Genomic DNA, 19,941 nt, shown 5'->3' on the forward strand with positions numbered 1-19,941 from the left:
ACTTTCTTGTATCTCTTTAATAAAGCTTTTGAGATCATGTCAGTGCTCCTGGGTTTTATTTACATATTACATTGCTATATTGCTATAGCTCTTTATTGAATACAGGTATGTACAGAGTCTGTATATAAGAGAATCTGTATATTATTCCCAGTAATCCCAGCAAGTAATGGGTGAGTGGGGCTATCTTGGTCACCATCTTGAAATCTGTGTATGTAACAACATCCAGCATCAGATAAAAAGAATCTCTTGGCCAATTAAATTAATTTTCAAAGGCTTTAAAAACTACACAAAACAAAAAAACATCACACTTAAGGTTGCTACACATTCATCTATATGTCATAGTACACACGTAGTTTTTTACAAATGTTTCCCTGAATTTAACAGATTTCTTTCAAATCTTTTTAGTGTTTCTTGTATTGATGCTCACTATAGCTTGTTCATTTGTGTTGGCAGATTCAAAACATTGTATACATTAAAGTGCGTTCAGTAAATACCCTGGAACATCTGTCGTGATGGTACACATGTGGATGTACACACGTGGAGGTTGATCAGGAGGGCCCGCTGATTGATTCCAGTACATTCACTTGACTTTGTATTCGTTTCTTCAGCTTCTGAGCCACAGGCAAAAAGTCTAATTCCCAGCAAGACTCTTGGTATTTGACATCATGAACAGAGGGCCACTGCAAATATTTTTGTTCTGCAAATAAAACGGAATATGTTCAATAACAAAATCCAGTGTCACAGGATGGAAAGAACATTGTTGCAACTTGCTAACATTTGCTAAAATGATAACCTCAGTTGCTAAAAAGTCTAATAGACCAATACAATCGCAACTACCTCCACACAATTCTTTGTTGTTCAAAGTAGACAAGCTTTCCTACCTGAATACATAAAATACACTAACAATAAATGTGATTTGAAGAGGGTGTGGCAAAGTAGTTTTTAAACCACAATGTTTCATTTTTTTGATAGTTTTGAAAATATATGTGGCGATAATTACTTCTGTCATTGTTTATTTTAGGAGGCATAGTCGCAGCCCTATTATTGGCTAGCTTTATCTGCAAGTTGTTTATATGCTTCATAATATTTTTAACTATAATTACATTTTTTCAATGTAATTTTAGTTGACTAAAACATTTTACCCCATATTTGCACTGCTCTTTCCCACTTTATTGTAGAACTTACAGAAACGGGTGAATTGTTTCAGATGGTGTAAAATTATTTGAAATGGAGGTAGTGTTAAAGGCTAAGCACCAGCTATATGAAAGTGTCAAACAAATAAATACAGTGGAATTTGAGTTCCTAACTTGTGTTTATTGATTGTCAGAAAACATGTTATTTCTTACTAATTGAAGGAATAAGGTTTAAAAGACTGTTGCCCCCCCCCCCCCCCCAACAGTGTTCGGAAACTCTAATAGGCGTCTTGCCTGTGACGTAGATGGTGGACAACAACTCTACAAGTTGCACCTAATTTAAAATGACGAAAAGGTGTGTTGTTTTTGGCTGCAATCATTCAATGTACAGTGGGACATCTGTGCACAAATGGCCCAAAGATCCCAAAATATCCAGAAAATGGACTAAATTTGTCAACTTTAAACGGGCACTTTGGAAAGGACCATCCGCTCACTCCGTTATCTGTAGCTCATTTCACTGGCGCTTTTCCAACAATATGGGCATGTAAGGACACCAACGAAAGGTGTTGAAGAGCCTCTGTAACATGGAGGTAAACAGGGTAAGGACACTCACTTCGCCTGTTTTAGTTGGTGTTAGTTAACGTTAGCTTGACTCGCTAAACTCGGTGCTCAGATTATACTCGGCTATGTAGCTGCATTACGGAGGTTTATAGTGTCGGATGAATTCGAGTTCGACTTCGATCACATTTACAAGAATAAATTGGACTTTAGCTTATTGCTGGGCTATTGTCATGAATAATGTTAGCTAGCTAGATACTGTCATAACGGTGTTTTATCGCGGCGTTGTTCAGCTGTTGTCCACCAGTGACGTCACGGTTGCGTTCAAGAATTTAATAAAATTGTCAGTTTTAAAGCACATTAAGCTGCTATGTTCATTTTAATTCATACTTATATATGTCAGTAACTAAAATAATGTGAAATATTCATGGAGGTCCATTAAGTGGTGCTTAGCCTTTAAAACATTAATCACACATTTACATTCTAGGCATTCTGAATTTAATGTACAATTACAGAGAGATCAGTTGCTCTAATCCACTCTCATCAGGTCCCCCTATAGCTGTCCAATCTGCTCAGATTGGCCAAAAATACAAAGACAGCAGATCCAACAGTGCACCATTCTGTTCTTCAGCATGTGTGTGTGTGTGTATGTGCATGTACCTGAATAGAGAGAGAGTATTTCCAGCAGCTCTTGCATGTTCTGTGCCTCACCCTCTTCAGTGCAATTCCAAAGAGTCTGACACACGAGACCTGCCAACTGCCAGTCCTGAGGCCCAAAATCCCGTAGACAGTCAATTAACCTGCAGACAGAAAACAAAGAATGAGAGAGAAAGCAATGTAAATACAGCAAATATGCACATATTTAGTCCCAATTCAGTTATAGATAGTGTAAATAGTGTTATAGTATATAGTAAATAGTGTTACTTGTGTATGGCTCCCTCTTTGCTCAGTATGGTTCTATTCTCTGGATCCACAGAGAGGTTCATGAGAACTCCACATGCTGAGAAACACACATCCGGGTTCTTGGAATCCAGCAGGGCCACAAAAACCTGGTACACTGAGACACAATGCACATCCACAAATACAGCATTTAGGTTTCTCATCAAAATTCCAGAAAATACCCGGATAGCAAACACCTTTGTGTCATTTTTGGAATTCATGGTTCAGTTAAGGCACTGGCTAGTTTTGTGCGAGCCATATGTGGACCAAATATCATGAGCCCAGTTTGAAATGTGTTACAGCATGTGATGTGTGAGCCAGAAGTCAGCCAAATGTCAATTTGGCCCAGATTTTGTCCACAACCCAACTGACATGTGGTCCATATATGGTGGACCTCTGGCTGAGTTGAGGTATTTATTTAATGATAATTGTCATTCAAGCCCAAATGTGGCCCATAAGAAAACTGCACATGAGCCACATTTGGGCCAGTAATTGTAGTGTTTTGAAATGTCTAAGTAAGTAAACCATAATCTGAATTGTATATTTTCCCCCTCGTGCAGCAAGGGAACGTGAGAAACAAACCTTTGTTTTTGATTATGAAGTGCCGTACATCTTTGATCTGAGACAGGTTACCAAAAACACGGGTGGCTTCTAACACAGCATCCATATTGGAGCTTAACAACAACCTCAGTAACACTGCAAGCATGCAGAGATAATAATTAATAGACAAAAACACAAACATGACATAAGCATATTCACATAAACATCTTGACATTTTCCCGCTTACATTCAGAGATTCGTGAATGCTGGGTACGGACCACAGAGCACTTTTCCTGGTAGTACGACAAGTTGTTGATTGTGGCCGACGCATTTACTACCAACTCCATACTGTCCTCAACTGATCTGATCTCTGAGGCACACAGAGGCAAAGTTCAGAAAATAGTTTAACTAGAATAAACACGTCATTATACAAGTGCATCAAGGCATAACTGTGTTACGTGCACTGAATGTGCTAAACCGATGCAAAAAACTTATCAGTTGACTAATTTGTTAACATCTGTTGTTTCCGGTTCCATGTCACCTTCCTGCTCAGGTGACATGGAAACTTTTGGTAAGCCTGTTATTGTAAATCATAAATCTGATATTGACTGAACAGGAATATGACAATGCATGTGAAAGCACTGTGGGATCCTGTTCAAATGCAGTCTTGTGGTTTGCACTGTCAGTTTGGTGTCACCCTGCAAGTGTGTGTGCCTTTCAGAAGGCTTGTTTGGTGCAGAGAACATTTCTCGCTATTTCTGTTGCTCTCGGTTTCTTTTTCCGTCTCATTTTCGGTCGTACCTATTGTCATCAAAACAGGAAGCCATTCTATCTTAGCAAACAAAGAACAGATGTGTGAGAATTATCACTTTGCCTTGACCTTCCACTGTCCCTCAATTCTGCATTATGGTTCTGTTTACATTTCATGACTTGAAGGTAAAGCACAGAACTGTTCGTTTATTCGTGTTAATTCAGGGAAGTGATTGGGTTATTCCTTTTGTTTTTATTAGGTGAATAGACTTAGTAAGACAATGCTTCTGCCCCTAAGCAAAGCTGATCAATAAACATTGAGCATAAACAAATGTGCATGTATTTACTCTGCTGCTTTTCGAAATACTATTTCCTGATCTGACAGCTAGCAGTAACCTTGTCTTGTTTTCATCTACGGGAACCAGTGTAAATAAACACAGTCATGTAGCTGCCAAGTTCCTCCTTGGGTTTTTAAAATCACTGGCGACAAATAGAAAGAAGAAAGAACTGTAAATGCTCATTAAAAACAATGCACTGTAAATACTCAGAAAGGATGCTCCTTTCTTTCTGAACAGGAAGTGACACCTCCTCACCTTTCTCCAGCCAGCAAAAAGCTCCCACGTGGGACTGAAAGTGGCTTTTGGTCTAAACCTAAAAACCACAGAAACGTTTCTTCTTATATCTCACAAATATGAAAGGAACAGTAAGGCTGTGTTTATCAAAACAGGCTCTGGGAAATGACACCAATATTTTCAGCCACTTCTGTATCAGAAGTATTATATGTGGCTTGTGTATGCATGCAATTAGGTGTGCATGCCAGTAATTTCTACAGATGGGACAGGATATTGGTGCGTTGTGCAGTCTTACATCAATGCAGTTCTCTAACTTAGTCATGCATACTCAGTAGCAGTATGCAGTACTGGCCTTATGCCACGTATCATTTATTAAATTTCCATTTAAACTGTGGTTAAGTACAAACTTGTCTATTTGTAGCAGATGTTTCTACGTAGAATAGTTATAAGATCATTTATTTGCATAAAGAGGGGGAAAGTCAATGGAAAATATATTTGTGAGTTTCTAAAACTGGAGTCAGAAACCACCTCAGAGCCCACACCTCAAGGTGTGTTTCATTGTAAATGCAACTCGTTTCTGAGACTGAAATTTGACGGAATATTTTCATGAAAGCTAAACACAAATCTCCTTTAAAGTATAAAATCTGTAACAAAGGCAAAGACTAAATTTTGTTCTTTTACATACACAATTCACGTTATTTCCCAAAGTTCTCAGTGTGTGATTAGGTGTCTGGTGGTGAAAGTTTATCCTCTTACCCATCTCTTCCAGTAGTAGCTGCACGTAATGTGCATTGGCTGCCAGGGCTATGCCTACAGTGGGATAAATAGACAGGTTGGCCAGGACCCTAATCAGCTTCACCAGGACATCTTCTTCTTTATGCAGAGGACTCTGAGAGTCCTGATGTTTATCGAAAGCTACAACACCGACCACAGCTGCTTGCTTGTAAATCTGGAAAAGGCCTATGAGAATGTCTAAAGCCCCCACCTCCAGGTACACCCTTTCTCTAGCCTCGCTGCTCCTGGCAGCGAGATTTCCTAAGGTGAACAGGAGACGTACCACCAGGTCCTATAGAGAAGAGAAGCAGAGGGGGAAGTAGGAAAGAGTGGGTGTATGTTTGTGTGCTTATACGCGGCAGTAGAAGGGGTAACTGAGAAGGGTGGAAAATCACATGGTTTCACAAGGTGTCAAGATCCCTAACACAGTGCAAACTAATGGCCACAGCTATGAGCTATAACCACTTCATTCTTAATAGAGCCCACTAAATCGCTCACCTGATATTTTACTGCATATATTTTACCACCTCCTTGTTTCTACACTCCATCCATCTACATCCATTCTCACAGTTCTACTGACCATACAGGAGCACTTACAGAATGTAGTTTATCTGCTGTCTATCCCCTGTTCTTCAGTTTTGTTATTTTCCCCCTGTCCTCCCCCTGACGATCAGGTCCACCAAGGAGCAGGTATTAGTTGTGTAGTGGATCATTCTTGCAGTGATTCTGGTGTTTTGGTGGTGTGTTAATGTGTGTTGTGTTGGTACAAATACAGGGTGGGCCATTTATATGAATACACCTTAATAAAATGGGAATGATTGGTGATATTAACTTGCTGTTTGTGGCACATTAGTATATGGGAGGGGGAAAAATTTTCCAGATGGGTGGTGACCATGGTGACCATTTTGAAGTAGGCCATTTTGGATCCAACTTTTGTTTTTTCAATGGGAAGAGGGTCATGTGACACATCAAATGTATTGGGAATTTCACAAGAAAAACAATGGTTTGCTTTGGTTTAACGTAACTTTATTCTTTCATGAGTTATTTACAAGTTTCTGACCACTTATAAAATGTGTTCAAAGTGCTGCCCATTGTGCTGGATTGTCAGTGCAACCCTCTTCTCCCACTCTTCACACACTGATAGAAACACCGCAGAAGAACTGCTAGTACAGGCTTCCAGTATCCGTAGTTTCAGGTGCTGCACATCTCGTATCTTCACAGCATAGACAATTGCCTTCAGATGACCCCAAAGATAAAAGTCTAAGGGGTCAGATCTGGTGACCTTGGGGGTCATTCAATTGGCCCACGATGACCAATCCACTTTCCAGGAAACTGTTCATCTAGGAATGCTCGGACTTGACACCCATAATGTGGTGGTGCACCATCTTGCTGGAAAAACTCAGGGAACGTGCCAGCTTCAGTGCATAAATAGGGAAACACATCATCATGTAGCAAATTCGCATATCCAGTGGCCTTGAGGTTTCCACTGATGAAGAATGGCCCCACTATCTTTGTACCCCATATACCACACCATACCATCAAGATGTAGTTTCAGTACCTGCATTTCTTCTGCGGTGTTGCTATCAGTGTGTGAAGAGTGGGAGAAGAGGGTTGCATTGACAATCCAGCACAATGGGCAGCACTTTGAACACATTTTATAAGTGGTCAGAAACTTGTAAATAACTCATGAAAGAATAAAGTTACGTTAAACCAAAGCAAACCATTGTTTTTCTTGTGAAATTCCCAATACGTTTGATATGTCACATGACCCTCTTCCCATTGAAAAAAACAAAAGTTGGATCCAAAATGGCCAACTTCAAAATGGCCGCCATGGTCACTACCCATCTTGAAAAGTTTTCCCACTCCCATATACTAATGTGCCACAAAGAGGAAGTTAATATCACCAACCACTCCCATTTTATTAAGGTGTATCCATATAAATGGCCCACCCTGTAGATCAGACACTGCCCAGTACCCCAGCACTAGGGTTTTTAAACACTGAAGTGTTCAGTGACAGTCTGTTCTATAAGACACAGCTACCTTACTGGTCTACCTTTTAGATGTAAAATCGGAGACAGTAGCTCATCTGTTGCTGCACATGTGGTGGTAATTCACTGGTCTTTCATCAGTGGACACAAGACGCCACCCACAGGACTGCATTAGTGCAGTGCTGAGTATGATCCACACAAATCATACCTGCTCTGTGGTGGTTCAGACCATTGACAAATGGGGTGACAGTGGGCAAACAAGTATTCAGTGCAACAGGTGGACTACAGTCTGTAATTGTAGATTGTAGAACTACAAAAAGATCCTGTATGATCAGCTAAGTTGAGAAAATGATTATATAAATTCAGGGGTCATGTGGGGGACTTCAAATGCCTACACTGATACTTAAACAGCTTTGTCTTTGCATACAGGAAGACAGTGTGGAGCAGTGTGTCCTTTTCAATAAGGAAGTCAAATGAACAGTATGTTCCTATATGAAGCCCGTTCAGCAGATTGTGTGTACACTAGATCTATCTTTATTCTTTATAATATTTTAATGGGACATGATTTTATTATATGGGGCAGAATCTAATCTTCATGGAATACAAAATATATACTCATATATATCTTAATTCATCTTGGCTCACTTCAAAGACATTCATAAAGCAAAAGTGATGGTTCTTATGTGTTCAATGTACATATGTTTGGACTGGACTCACCTGTTTCCTGCTGTGTTTGCTCAACAAGTCTAAAAATAGTCTGTAGCAGCACTGTGTCTCAGCTAGAGCATAACAGCACCCAGCATAGGAGGACAACTTGCTGGAGACAGAACACAGACACACAAACCAAAACAGTTACACCACACTCTATGAGTAAGCCCAGGGCTACACTGCAAAAAAACAACTTACAAAGCACTGTGATCCTTATGTTAAAGGGAAGGCAGATTTTTGTTGATGAAGAAGCAGAATTGGTCCATGGTGGCATTTTGACATTCAATTTGCTACCAACATATCTTACCTAAAGATTTCAATGGAGACAAAGACTCATTGACTCTTATTATATCTTTTAGATGAAAAAAGTATATTTAAAACCTATGTCCCATCTAAAAAGTATTTTGACTTATTTTCTTACAGGTTTTGAAATACTTAAGATGAAGGATAATATACACACTAGCATTTAACATCTCCATAACATACTCTGTCTCCTTATCACAGACACCATAAATTCACTGGAACGAACTTGGCCAGCTCCTTCATTTTATCCACAGAAGTTCATCTTAGTTTTATCTGAAAAGAGTGTTGCAGGTTTGAGCCAGTTGTTAGAGGCATTGTTTGTATTTCTTGTATTCCTTCTATAAAGGGTCACTTCATGCAATGTTTGGTTCACAGTCAGAGCACTCACTGAGATGGTAATTTCTGAAGATAATCTGTGCCTAGCTGGAAGCAGTGGCCCATCTCATTTTTAGTGTTAGACTCAGTAAATAACATTGTGAGCATTTCCTTCTTTCATTTCCTTCTTCCATGGATGGTGCAGCACATTTGGTTGCAGGTAATGTGCTATTCCATTACATCTAATAACTGCTGCATTTATTATCTAGTTTCATAATTAAAAAAAAAAATTCACATTGTGGCTAACCTTTATTACCGTGTATCATGTTTAAATTAAAAGACTTAAACATCCAAAAACATTGTGTAATTTGCTTTTAGATATGCATCGCATTCAGTGGGAAAATGTATCATAGAGATTGTAAGTTTATTAAATGCAAAGTTCCAATATTTACATTTTAAATATAACATTATTTTATGCTAACTATTTAATTTTAAATTAACGTAAAAAGTTTGTTATCAAATCAGCTCATCTCAATGAAGTTAGGTCAACCCATGCTGCAGGTTTGAGTAGGCCTCTGTAAGAGGCATCAGAGCTTGGCTGAGTCTACACAGTAGGCACAGTGCATTCAAATAAACATATCACTGCTAATGATCATAACAGCATCACTAGGAATAATGTCTAATATGTCTCTCACCTAAATATCCTGGCCACATTAAGACAGATATCCTCGTCTTCCTGGTGGTGATCCATAATTGTACAGAGTGTAGAGAAGACGTTATTGGACATGAAGGAGGAACGGGACTCAGAGAGGTCAGCCATGTTTCTAAGAGCTGCTGTTAGCTAGAGAAGGGCAACAGGTCAAAGTCATCAGAGACAGTCAAAAATGTCTGTATAAAACTAGGCACTGAAACAAATGAAAAAACAAATGTGCCTCTGAAGTGAAAGTGGTTCAAAACCTAGTCAAAGCCTAACTAGTGCCTCAAGGACACAGGTGTATGCAAACACTTCCCCTCTTATAATCAAGGAAAAAGAACGGAAGGTTTTTAAAGTGCCCTCATAAATCTCTCTACCCATGGCCTGGCCTGCTGATTAAGAGCCGTCCGGGTTCACTAATGTCCGTCTAGCTTGGCGTGCTCCACTCTCAAAATACCCTCATTTCCGTCTGCCCACAAGTTAATGAGAGGCATTGCCTGTGACGTTTGATAAACCATGCGTGCCAAGCTCAGGAAGTTTATTTAAGAAGATTTCAAAGTTTCTGTTCCTTGCTCCTATAGAACAAGGCGTATTTTGCAAGCCAGAACAGAATGCTACAGCAGTACAATACCGATTAAGAAGGAAAAAGCAAAAACAAAAGTCAAGGAAATTCACTTAAAACGATCCACCTTGTGCTAAGAGCCTGAGCAACGCCACCCGTCGGCTCTTGCATTTTCTCCAGTTTTGTAGTAAAAGTCTTTTGAATACAACTGGTTCCCTGACTGTCCATGTTTACAACGTGAAGTTATTTTTCTGTCAGTAAGAATGGCTTGCTATATGTTAAGGTTATTCTCTTTTAGCACACGAATTTATGTTCATTCTGTTGAAATAGTAAAATGGCTGCCACAAGACTACAAGCATCAAGCATGAAAATCTTCACTTGTGCACCACAGTAATTCCAGTTTGGGGCCTGCACGTGTACATTTGCAATTTGATCAACACAGTAAATATTACCCTCCTTTTCAAGCGATAGGAAAAGCCCACCTGCACCAGAATGTGTCCTGCTATATCATGCTGACCATGTCCTGATAATTTGTGATCTGTTTCAGGAGAAGCCTTCTGTTCAGTCATCTGTACTAGTCTCAGAGAAAGCCTCAGCAGGACTCCAATGAAATCTTTAGATAGGAGTGTCCTGGAGAGGGCGTAGTTTCCTGACAGGAGCTTTAGGGAACCTATGGTGTACAACAAAGTCTCTCCAGTGCTGTACACATCCTCACACTGCAGCAGTGAGAGAAGGGAATCTGATAAACATACAAACACACAATAACCTGAATGTGAAAGGCAGTTAATAATTGATCAGAAAGTGTGTTGGTTAAAAAAAGAACAGAGTTGCACCTATAATTGAGTTGTTCTGGAAGAAGACATCATTACTGGGGCTCCGGCTGATTTTGAAGATGAGCTTGCAAATGTTCAGCAAGTTGTTGCCACTGACACTTAGCTGAAATTACACAGCAAAACATAAGGGCATAGTAACTATAACTAAGCATGATTAAAATCCCTCTCTAAAAACAACTCAACTAAGTGTCTATCTTACTATAAAAAATGTTAACTTCCGGAATAAAATGCCTATAAACAAAACAGCCATTAAAACATTTTCCATTTAGATATAAGATAATATACCTGCATAAGGGCCAGAAAAAAAAAACCAAAGGACATTAGATAAACAAGGAGTTTACAAAACAATGATAAACACTGCCTTTAAAAAGATATAGAAGAAATGGGAACCTTAACAACCAAGCAAAATGTTATAGCCCCAGCTTGTCAGTATCAGATAAGAGTATGTAAAGCATTCCTTCTGGAGAGATAGGAGAAAATCAAGCTCCACTCTTTATTATGATCTAAAAAAATCCAAATATTTCTAAAAAAGACTGTATACTCCCACTATGAGAACACAAGTCAGAAAGAAAATTTGCAAATCAAACATGGAAGTTGACTGTGTTCCCAAAATAGTGGATTTATCTTGGAATAGCTGGTATATTGAGAAGCAGAAAATGAAACCAACTTCTAAGGGTGAATTTTCAAGGCGTGGAAAGATATCTCTGCAGATAACTTTCAAAAGCTGAAAGTATTATGTAATAAAGTCAAAGGGTAAATCCAAACTGGAACAAAAGTGTGCATTTTTGGGGCTTCCCTGTATTTTTTATGATTTATTGAGGTATGATTTTTTCCCCTAACACTCAAAATGCAAAATGTACCTAAGGGCTACTTTTAAAGGAAATGGCCAATCTATTGCACAGTATGAGAAAATACTGGAGACTAAAGTGATATGGATTGTGTGTGTGTATGTGAGAGAGAGAAGAGAGAGAGAGAGAGAGAGAGAGAGAGAGAGAGAGAGAGAGAGAGAGAGAGAGAGAGAGAGAGAGAGAGAGAGAGGTGTATTGTCTACTTACTGCTAGACTGAGTTTAGCCACAGTTAGGTTAAGCTTGTCTGATCCCAAATCTATGAGTCTGAACAGTGCTCGGAGAATGGAAGACCTTTTCCTAAAACACTTTCCCAGCAGGTTTTTCTCTGCCAGCATTTCATGAAGTGAATTACAAGCATCACAGAGATGCTGTACAGCCTCTTCTGACACACTTCCTTCTATATGTGCATTATACATTAGTGAGAGAGAGAGAGAGAGAGAGAGAGAGAGAGAGAGAGAGAGAGAGAGAGAGAGAGAGAGAGAGAGAGAGAGAGAGAGAGAAAACGATAAATATGAAACATGCACATGTTGCCACAGACATAAAATGTAATGCATAGTACGGTTAATGAGGGTTGAGTGATATAACTTCTGCCATACTAATGCAACAGGTAGAGTAATCAGTATCACTTTAGAATGATCTTGGGCTGATGGCCAAAATAGATAGATCTGGCGACATTTCACTGACATTTATCCCACACATCAACACCCACGGATTCTGCAAACGTGGTATAAACAGAGCTTCTTCAAAAAATCTTCAGCAGTTTACAGTCATGTTCACTGTAGCCACACCTGGAGAAAACAAATCTCCTGTATATTCTGATCCCTGAAAGTGCAAACATTTTGTTATATGAGTATAAAAATACAGAGTAACATTTACTGTATTTAAGTTAAGCCAGCACATCCTAGAACCTGTTGGAGTCTAATTTAAGTCTGAGTCTGCAAACATCAAGTATAAATATCAGGTGAAAAATAAACACTCTTTCCCATTTTAAAGTGTTGAAACAGTGGAAAGCGGAAGAGCTGAGGTTTCCAAAGCTATTTTAGGTAAAATAAATGTTGCCCCTCTATTCTAATCTAAGCTGTTTCCGAACGGCTGGCATATTCCGCAGCGCTGCCCTGTCTGAAGATGCTGTCGTGCCTCTCAATGCTCTATTATGCATGAGCTGAGAGGCACTTGGGCACGATAAATATTTGATATTTATTTTTCAAATGAAATTCCATTCAATTTTAAAAGTGCTTAAATATTTACTGCCATTAGATTTCACTTTGTGGTTTTTTTCCCTCTTTCCTGCACTCCCTTTGAAACTTCGAGGCTATGCCAAACCCAACACAGGTGTGTTTTTTCATTCCCCTGGATACAAATCTCATGTTTTCTTTCTCTCTCCAATCACATACCCTCTGTACTCTCTGGAATAAGTTCCTAAAGCCAGGATTCTCAGTAAGGATCTCAAAATACATTTAACACACCTCAAAACTACATTAGTGCCCATCTAAAGAGAGCAGTTCCAACATTTTGAGTAATGATAAACAGATACGTATAAAATTAAATAATGTTTTTCATTTAAAAAGTTACTGTGACTTGAGTTTGTACTCATTTTTACTATCAATTCAAAAATCACACTCTGTTTTAACAGGTTTATTTATATGTATACATATCAAGTATTAAGTCTGTGAGACCTGCTTATTATCTTTGTTTCTGGTAAGGCCTAAATGTCTTCATTGTTATTAAATTTTGAGGTTGCAGAACATTTAAGTAAATGTGAAATCACAGTTGAATTTTCCTTTGATACATCACATATTTAACAGTGAAGCGAGGACTCTTGGAACTAACTGATGTTACGTTAAATGTTAGGCGCGGGCGGTGGAAAGGAGAGGTGGATGGTGATATTTTTGGATTATATTTTTTCTTTTTTTTTTCCCACCAGGGCACAGTACTGTAACCACAACTGAGAAAGCATTTTCTAGCCAGGCAAGATCACCACAGTTTTACCAGAGATTACTGAGAAAACGAGGTATGATAAATCATGATTACATTTCCAAGGACATGAACCAATATAAATAAGAACTTCCGATTCAGTCTATTGAATCATTACCTAGCGAAATGGCCTCAAACTCCTGCAGAACTGGAAGCACCTCTGAGTTCCAGAAAAGAGATTCCTCCTCTGTGGCATGGTTTCCTGTCTGGTCTCCGTGGCCATATTCAGCTTCTGCATCATTGTAAGAGAGAAGGAACCACACAAAAATGTGCATGCATGCACAAACACACAAGCTTAGAACATTGGTTAGAATGCTGAATGCTGCACACCTACTCGGTTCGTTTCGATGGTTCTCACCCTTTCAAGCATTTGTATATAAATACAGGATGTTCCACATGAAAAGGTCAACATGTCTCGCCTACACATCCTTTGATTAGCCTACGTTCTATACAGACATCTCTGTGGCTGAAGATTTGCATTAGAGGCGCCGTGCAGGAAGCAGTGTCTAAAAGCAATAAAGATTCTACAAGATGATGCCATGCTGGATCAAAGTAATGCAAGATCTAGCTTTACATCTGTTGATGACTCAACTCATGCATTAGAAGTAATGTGGAGCAGATACTGATAAACCATTTATATGAACTGATAATTGTACAAACCTATTTTTGTTTCTGTTGCATGAGGATACGCTCTGCTGGACCGTGGAATTCCTCTGATTTTGCGTACACACACACACACACACACACACACACACACACACACACAAACAACACATACATTGTAAACAGTAACGAAAACAATACAGATTGGTCTAATCATAGGCATGTAGCGTTCTAGCATACAATGACAACCACTCCATAACGCACAACACTGGGGACTTTGTGGATTTTATTAGACATCTTTCAAGTTAAACAGATTTGTGTTCCAGAATTTGCCACAAGGTGTCTCTATTGTTATGCCTTGTTACCTATGTTTCAGCACTACAATGAATTAAATTGGCATCTCCATTTTTAAAATAGTTCAAGCTTACCTTCTAGCAGTACAGATTCATAATCTGTAATCAGTCTGAAACAAACAGTTTGCATAATATAAATGTGTGGAAGTTGGTCAAGGCAAAAGTGTGCATGCAACAGACAGGAAACCACAAGTTTGTGTGCTTACGTCCAAGTTCATGCAATGTCATGATGAGTCTTATCTTAAAAACAAAGGTATCCGTCATTGTGGGTGGCCCAAGGCTGCTAACATGGTTTCAGTGTACTTACACCCAACTATTGCAGAACTACAATTAGATAGAATTTGAAAATGTAATTTCAACTAAAACATGCTGCAGGTACAAAATAAAATGGTCTGTGTGGGCACTGCTGATGGATTGCGGCGATAGCTTTATGGTACAGCCGGGCATATTTGGGGCATTGATTGTGTTTGGCCTTGGTAATGACTTGATAATGCCTCTTTGTTGATGGGGTTTTTGGTCTGAGACATGATCTCATCGTGAGAGTCTCGAGCAAAGCTACACTGGTGGTCATCAGAGCAGCCTGCCAGCCAGCCACAAACTGCCCTTATAATCTAATACTAGTCCATTATCAACTCTATATCAGAGAGAGAGAGAGAGAGAGAGAGAGAGAGAGAGAGAGAGAGAGTGAGAGAGAATGAGGAGTACATCCATGAACATGTGTCTGGGTGCTGAGGGGTGTTGTTAGATCAATGTGAAAGTTTGCATAAACTCAAAATGATATTCTGATTACAAACATCATTTACAAATCTGGTTACTGAACTTTCCTATCTTATTGAGCAATAGGTTATGTGGCCTTGTGCACACATTTAGAGCACTTTAAAGGACACCACCTCATAAAATAACCTCCAATGGGCACAAACTCCATCCTACCAACACCATGCAGATTCACCACCCAAAAGTGCAGACTGTATGCTGTTTTAGAATACTCTATCATATATGTAACAGATTATGGAAGGGACTATTCAGGAAGCCAAGAGATATGTGTTAGTATTGTTTAGCACATCAGGTATTAGCCATATGCTTGCTTACTTTTCCCCTTAGTTCTTTCCACAACACTTAAAAAGCAGATGTGCTAGGGTATCATTACTCTGAGGCATTTTGCAGGGGAGTATATCAGGTACTTTTAACACTCAATGCATTTAAAACTGTTGTTTTGGTATGATGAATAGAAAGGCTTCAATTATTTGCAAATCTACTGTTCCCTGAATCAGGTTAGTGATTGTCACCAGTGTAAGATTCTGCAGATCCACTGGAATAAGGAAATTAATTGAAAGGGACTAAACCTATCTGCTCTGTCCTTAAATCTGTTTTACCAGTCTAGCAACACATAAACAAATTCAATTCCTGCAGAGTGTGGTTTCTAAGGTGGAGTCTTGGCAGAGAGATCGAATAACAATAAAAATGTTTTATTGCTGTTCTTGGTCACAGTGCTGAGATCAATCCACTAAGGGGTTTTAACAATGTTTCAGACCTCAAGGTTGCTGTTATCTACACCAAGTAATTATAGCACTTGATGTTTCCAAGCTGCAGTAAAAAGTAGCATGACTGCTGTCTTCTTCATTTCCCTCATCTAAACAAATATATAGAAGGCATGGCTCTCAGGAGCTGTCAATAAATTCACAGCAAATTTACACACTTGGGACAATACAGCAGAGCACAGAAACAAATAATGACAGAAGAACATGTAACAGGTAGAGTGTACCTATGTTTAGCAGGGCTTTCTTGACGTTCTGAAGGTGCCATGTCATCAATATGCTGGAGATATTCAGGTTTCATTTGCTGGGATGAATTTTTGTTCGGTTCTGAGGGGTTGGGACAGTCCTCAGTTTGAAGTACTATACATAAAAATACAGTCATAAGTATGCATTTACTCAATCAGGAGGTATGTGTGAATGTAACCTAATTGGATTTACCAGGAAAATGAACTAAACTGATTAAGTAAAGTCTTTTCTAAGCCCTTCAGATTTCTGAGGTTAAATCAGAGATGAGTAAATTAGAAATAAGAAACTGCTGTGACACACAGCCTGGGTGGCACCATTCCATGCTGAGGATGTAAATTTGTTTATAACAGAGACTTTGAAAGAGTCTATTCATTTTGGCTTTCCACAGAGTGGAGCACTTAAACAGCTGTCAGAGTGCCTTTAAAGTGCAGGGGAATGGAGACAGGGACGAGGTTACTCTAAAAAGCTGGTTCAATCTGCCTTTGAAATAGACTGACACATGAATAGGGAGAAGTGAATGAATGACACAAAAGTACCTTTCTGTTGCCAACAGTCAAATCTCTCATTCAGCGGGACTCCTACCTTTCCTCTACATCTCAGCATTTTCTTCATCTCTCACTCTCTAGGTTTCTATTTCCCTTTCCTTATTAATAGACTATACTGTACCTCATATCATCTCTTGAAATTCCTATCCACTGTAACGTCTCCCTCTGTCCTGTCTCTTCTCTTTGTCCTTTTGTATATTCATTCATTCATTCATTCATTATCTGTAAGCGCTTATCCAATTCAGGGTCACGGTGGGTCCAGAGCCTACCTGGAATCATTGGGCGCAAGGCAGGAATACACCCTGGAGGGGGCGCCAGTCCTTCACAGGGCAACACACACACTCACACCTACGGACACTTTTGAGTCGCCAATCCACCTACCAACGTGTGTTTTTGGACTGTGGGAGGAAACCGGAGCACCCGGAGGAAACCCACGCAGACACAGGGAGAACACACCAAACTCCTCACAGACAGTCACCCGGAGCGGGAATCGAACCCACAACCTCCAGGCCCCTGGAGCTGTGTGACTGCGACACTACCTGCTGCGCCACCGTGCCCCTTTTGTATATGTTATCTCTAACTTTCTTTTTTAACTCTTCCTTTAACACCAACACCAGCTTTTGGTGTAATTTATTATGCATGTTCTCTGGAAGTATTTTCCATGTTAGAATAGTAGTTTTCCCCCAAATAATCATCTCTTTAGTGTATACAGTTGGTTTACCTTTTGAAGGCTGGGTCATAGGAGGTAGTCGAGTGAGTGACTGTGCTCTAAGATGTCTGGACCGGGCTCCTCCTGAGCTCTTCCTGACCATATTCTCAACCGGAGGCTTGGGCACAGCAGCTCTACCCTCAGTGCAGTCATCCAGAGAAAGAGGCAACTTGGGCTTCTAGTTAATGATGGATTTTAACATTTACATCAACCATTAGATCACATTTAATCAATCAGGGTAAAACAATCAGAAACACCTTACATGCTCCAAAGGAGAGAGCCGAGTTCCAGAGCTAGGCCTTGAATCAGAAGCCTCAAAATTCCGAGCATGAAGACTGTAGAAATTCATGAAAGTAAATAAAAATAAAAAACAATCATGTTCAAAGTCATATTAATCAGTGATTAAGCTTGATGTATTGCCTGTTTTGTATGTTGACCAATCATATACTGCACTATATGCAATAACTGTGTTTGTTATACAGAAAAATTGTATGCCAACTCTCTTATAACTGAGAATTGAGTGGAGTTAAGAATGAAATCACTTCTGGAATCATGGATTTCAGGGTTGGATTTCCTATACTGTGTGTTTAGATTTTCTTTATTGACCTGAACGAAGAAGGTGGTCTTCTGTCATGTGTACGGGACGATGTGTCTCCAAAAAGCTGTCTGTGCTCATCCCGAGGGGTGTAAGGCCTCTGAGTGTTGACGATCCTGAGAGAGCGTCGAGCTTCTGTAACTATCTCTGCACTGGTCTGTCTCCTAGCACCATGGCTGAGGTAGAAGGGCTCCTGCTTATCCTGCTTTTGCTCCATTGAGGCCATATGTGGTCTGTAGTGCTAAACTAGTGGTAAGGCTTAAGATACACACCATCACACCACAAAGAGGGAAGATGATCCATTATATATGCCTAAAAGAAAAAAGAAACAAAACAAAGAGAAAGAATTGTAGGTTATAATAATTCCACCAGTAATACCACACCTCAACTACAGAACAACACTACAAACAATGTCATAAATAAAGACATACTATGGTCTGTCTTTTGATTGCAGTAGGAGGCAACCTACCAAGCAACAGAAGCTACTTGGGCAAGAGGAAAACATAAAAAAATTGACATTTTCAATTACCAGTAAATAAATAAATAGGCACAATGGCCTAAAAGTTTTTTTTTTCATTACATAAAGTGTGATAGGAACCAGATAGCCTGATGTCTGTAAGAAAATATCTACATCCATTTTATCTGCTGTCGATTTTCTGACCCAACCTAAACTTACCAGTGAACTACAGAGTTTTTATAAACAATGTATGCATATATACGTGTACCTCTCTGCCTAAGCTGAATTTAAAAAATATTTAATTACTTATTTTACTTAGTAAATCAACAAAATATGACATTTAAACTGGGATAACTAAATTTAACTAAAAAACTAGCTGCACACCTGAAAGAAGCAGCAGCTCATTCTTGTGTACTGCGCACCACCGCCTCGCGCGCGCGCCCTTCGTCACCATGGAAACGTGTAGCAGCGGCTGGCAGTGTAACGTTGGGAATAAAAAACAGCAAGGAAAGTCGAAATGCGAGTCAAACACACAAGAGAGACGGATAAATGTCCACAAATAAACCACAGAAACCCAGTTACTTGAAATAAACCTGTGTAGGTATCTATGTAACACAGCTTGTGTCGATAAATTGTGTTTTTGGGAACCAAACAAACCTTCTGGTCAGCTGTTTGAAGATGTACTGTGCGCTTATTTAAAAAACAAAAACCGCTCTTCGCAGATTTAATGTGACATTAAACTATATCATACAAATGGCAGTCTCTATCTGCCGCGTAAAAATCGTTTAGAAGTAGTTTACCTTTCCTGTATGGGGTTTCCGACTTCGCCTGGCGCTCTCCAGTAACTACCTAGCAACTCTGCCGTGCACGCGCTGTATTACGTCATTGCCAGCGACCGCGAGAGCGCGCCCCCTCCGTGGTAGAGCTGCTGTGGGGGTGGCGCGCGAGTGCATATTGAGACCTAACACCGACAGGCTAAAGCTTGAGGGATGTTTAGAAAACAAATTTAAAATTTTAATTTAAACATAAATACTGTAAGGACCTGTGGGTTTGTTGAGCTAAGTTGTTGCTGCTGTTCAGTTCTTAGGGTATAAAAGAAATATTAGAGTAATTCCACCGGTTGAGGTACATTTAACCCTTATGTATCCTTGTTTTTTTCCGCACTGAAGCTGCTCTAAAGGAGCAAAAGCTTGTGGACACCAGCTCATCCTGATTGCTTCTGAAATTAAGGATATTTATAACTGTAAAGGTGTTCATCTTTGGCTGCATTGCTTCTACTAACAGTTCTACTCTTCTGGGAAAGCTTAACATTAGGTTAGATGTAAGAACATTACTTTGAGTATTTGACCCCACGAGAACTTCAGTGAGGTCTAATATTGATGTAGGATGTCTAGTTTGGGATCACA

The 19,941-nt window shown here is 39.5% G+C and overlaps 1 protein-coding gene across 4 annotated transcripts; it reads right to left on the reverse strand.

Annotated features, from left to right (window-relative positions):
- armc2 (armadillo repeat containing 2) lies at nucleotides 1–19,402 on the reverse strand. Of its 4 annotated transcripts, XR_010803816.1 has the most exons (20): nucleotides 19,336–19,399; nucleotides 18,920–19,007; nucleotides 18,090–18,390; nucleotides 17,746–17,818; nucleotides 17,496–17,661; nucleotides 16,211–16,343; nucleotides 14,153–14,205; nucleotides 13,611–13,724; nucleotides 11,725–11,915; nucleotides 10,670–10,772; nucleotides 10,319–10,575; nucleotides 9,276–9,421; nucleotides 7,972–8,071; nucleotides 5,249–5,558; nucleotides 3,418–3,540; nucleotides 3,213–3,326; nucleotides 2,616–2,748; nucleotides 2,352–2,491; nucleotides 495–697; nucleotides 1–204 (listed from the first exon to the last, which is right to left on the reverse strand). XR_010803816.1 is itself a non-coding variant. In XM_066676156.1 (19 exons), exons 3-19 carry the CDS (start codon nucleotides 18,302–18,304, stop codon nucleotides 549–551), a joined length of 2,520 nt encoding a protein of 839 aa, XP_066532253.1. In that variant the 5' UTR covers nucleotides 18,305–18,390; nucleotides 18,920–19,007; nucleotides 19,336–19,399; the 3' UTR covers nucleotides 1–548. The 4 variants fall into 4 exon arrangements, 3 of the variants coding, with proteins under 3 accessions (XP_066532253.1, XP_066532254.1, XP_066532255.1); XM_066676156.1 differs by having other exon boundaries at nucleotides 1–697; XM_066676157.1 differs by lacking the exon at nucleotides 19,336–19,399 and adding an exon at nucleotides 19,193–19,320 and having other exon boundaries at nucleotides 1–697.
- Between the last annotated feature and the right edge of the window lie 539 nt (nucleotides 19,403–19,941).

This window comes from Hoplias malabaricus, chromosome 7 (assembly GCF_029633855.1).
Source record: "Hoplias malabaricus isolate fHopMal1 chromosome 7, fHopMal1.hap1, whole genome shotgun sequence".
In the NCBI taxonomy this organism is placed as follows: Eukaryota; Metazoa; Chordata; class Actinopteri; order Characiformes; family Erythrinidae; genus Hoplias; species Hoplias malabaricus.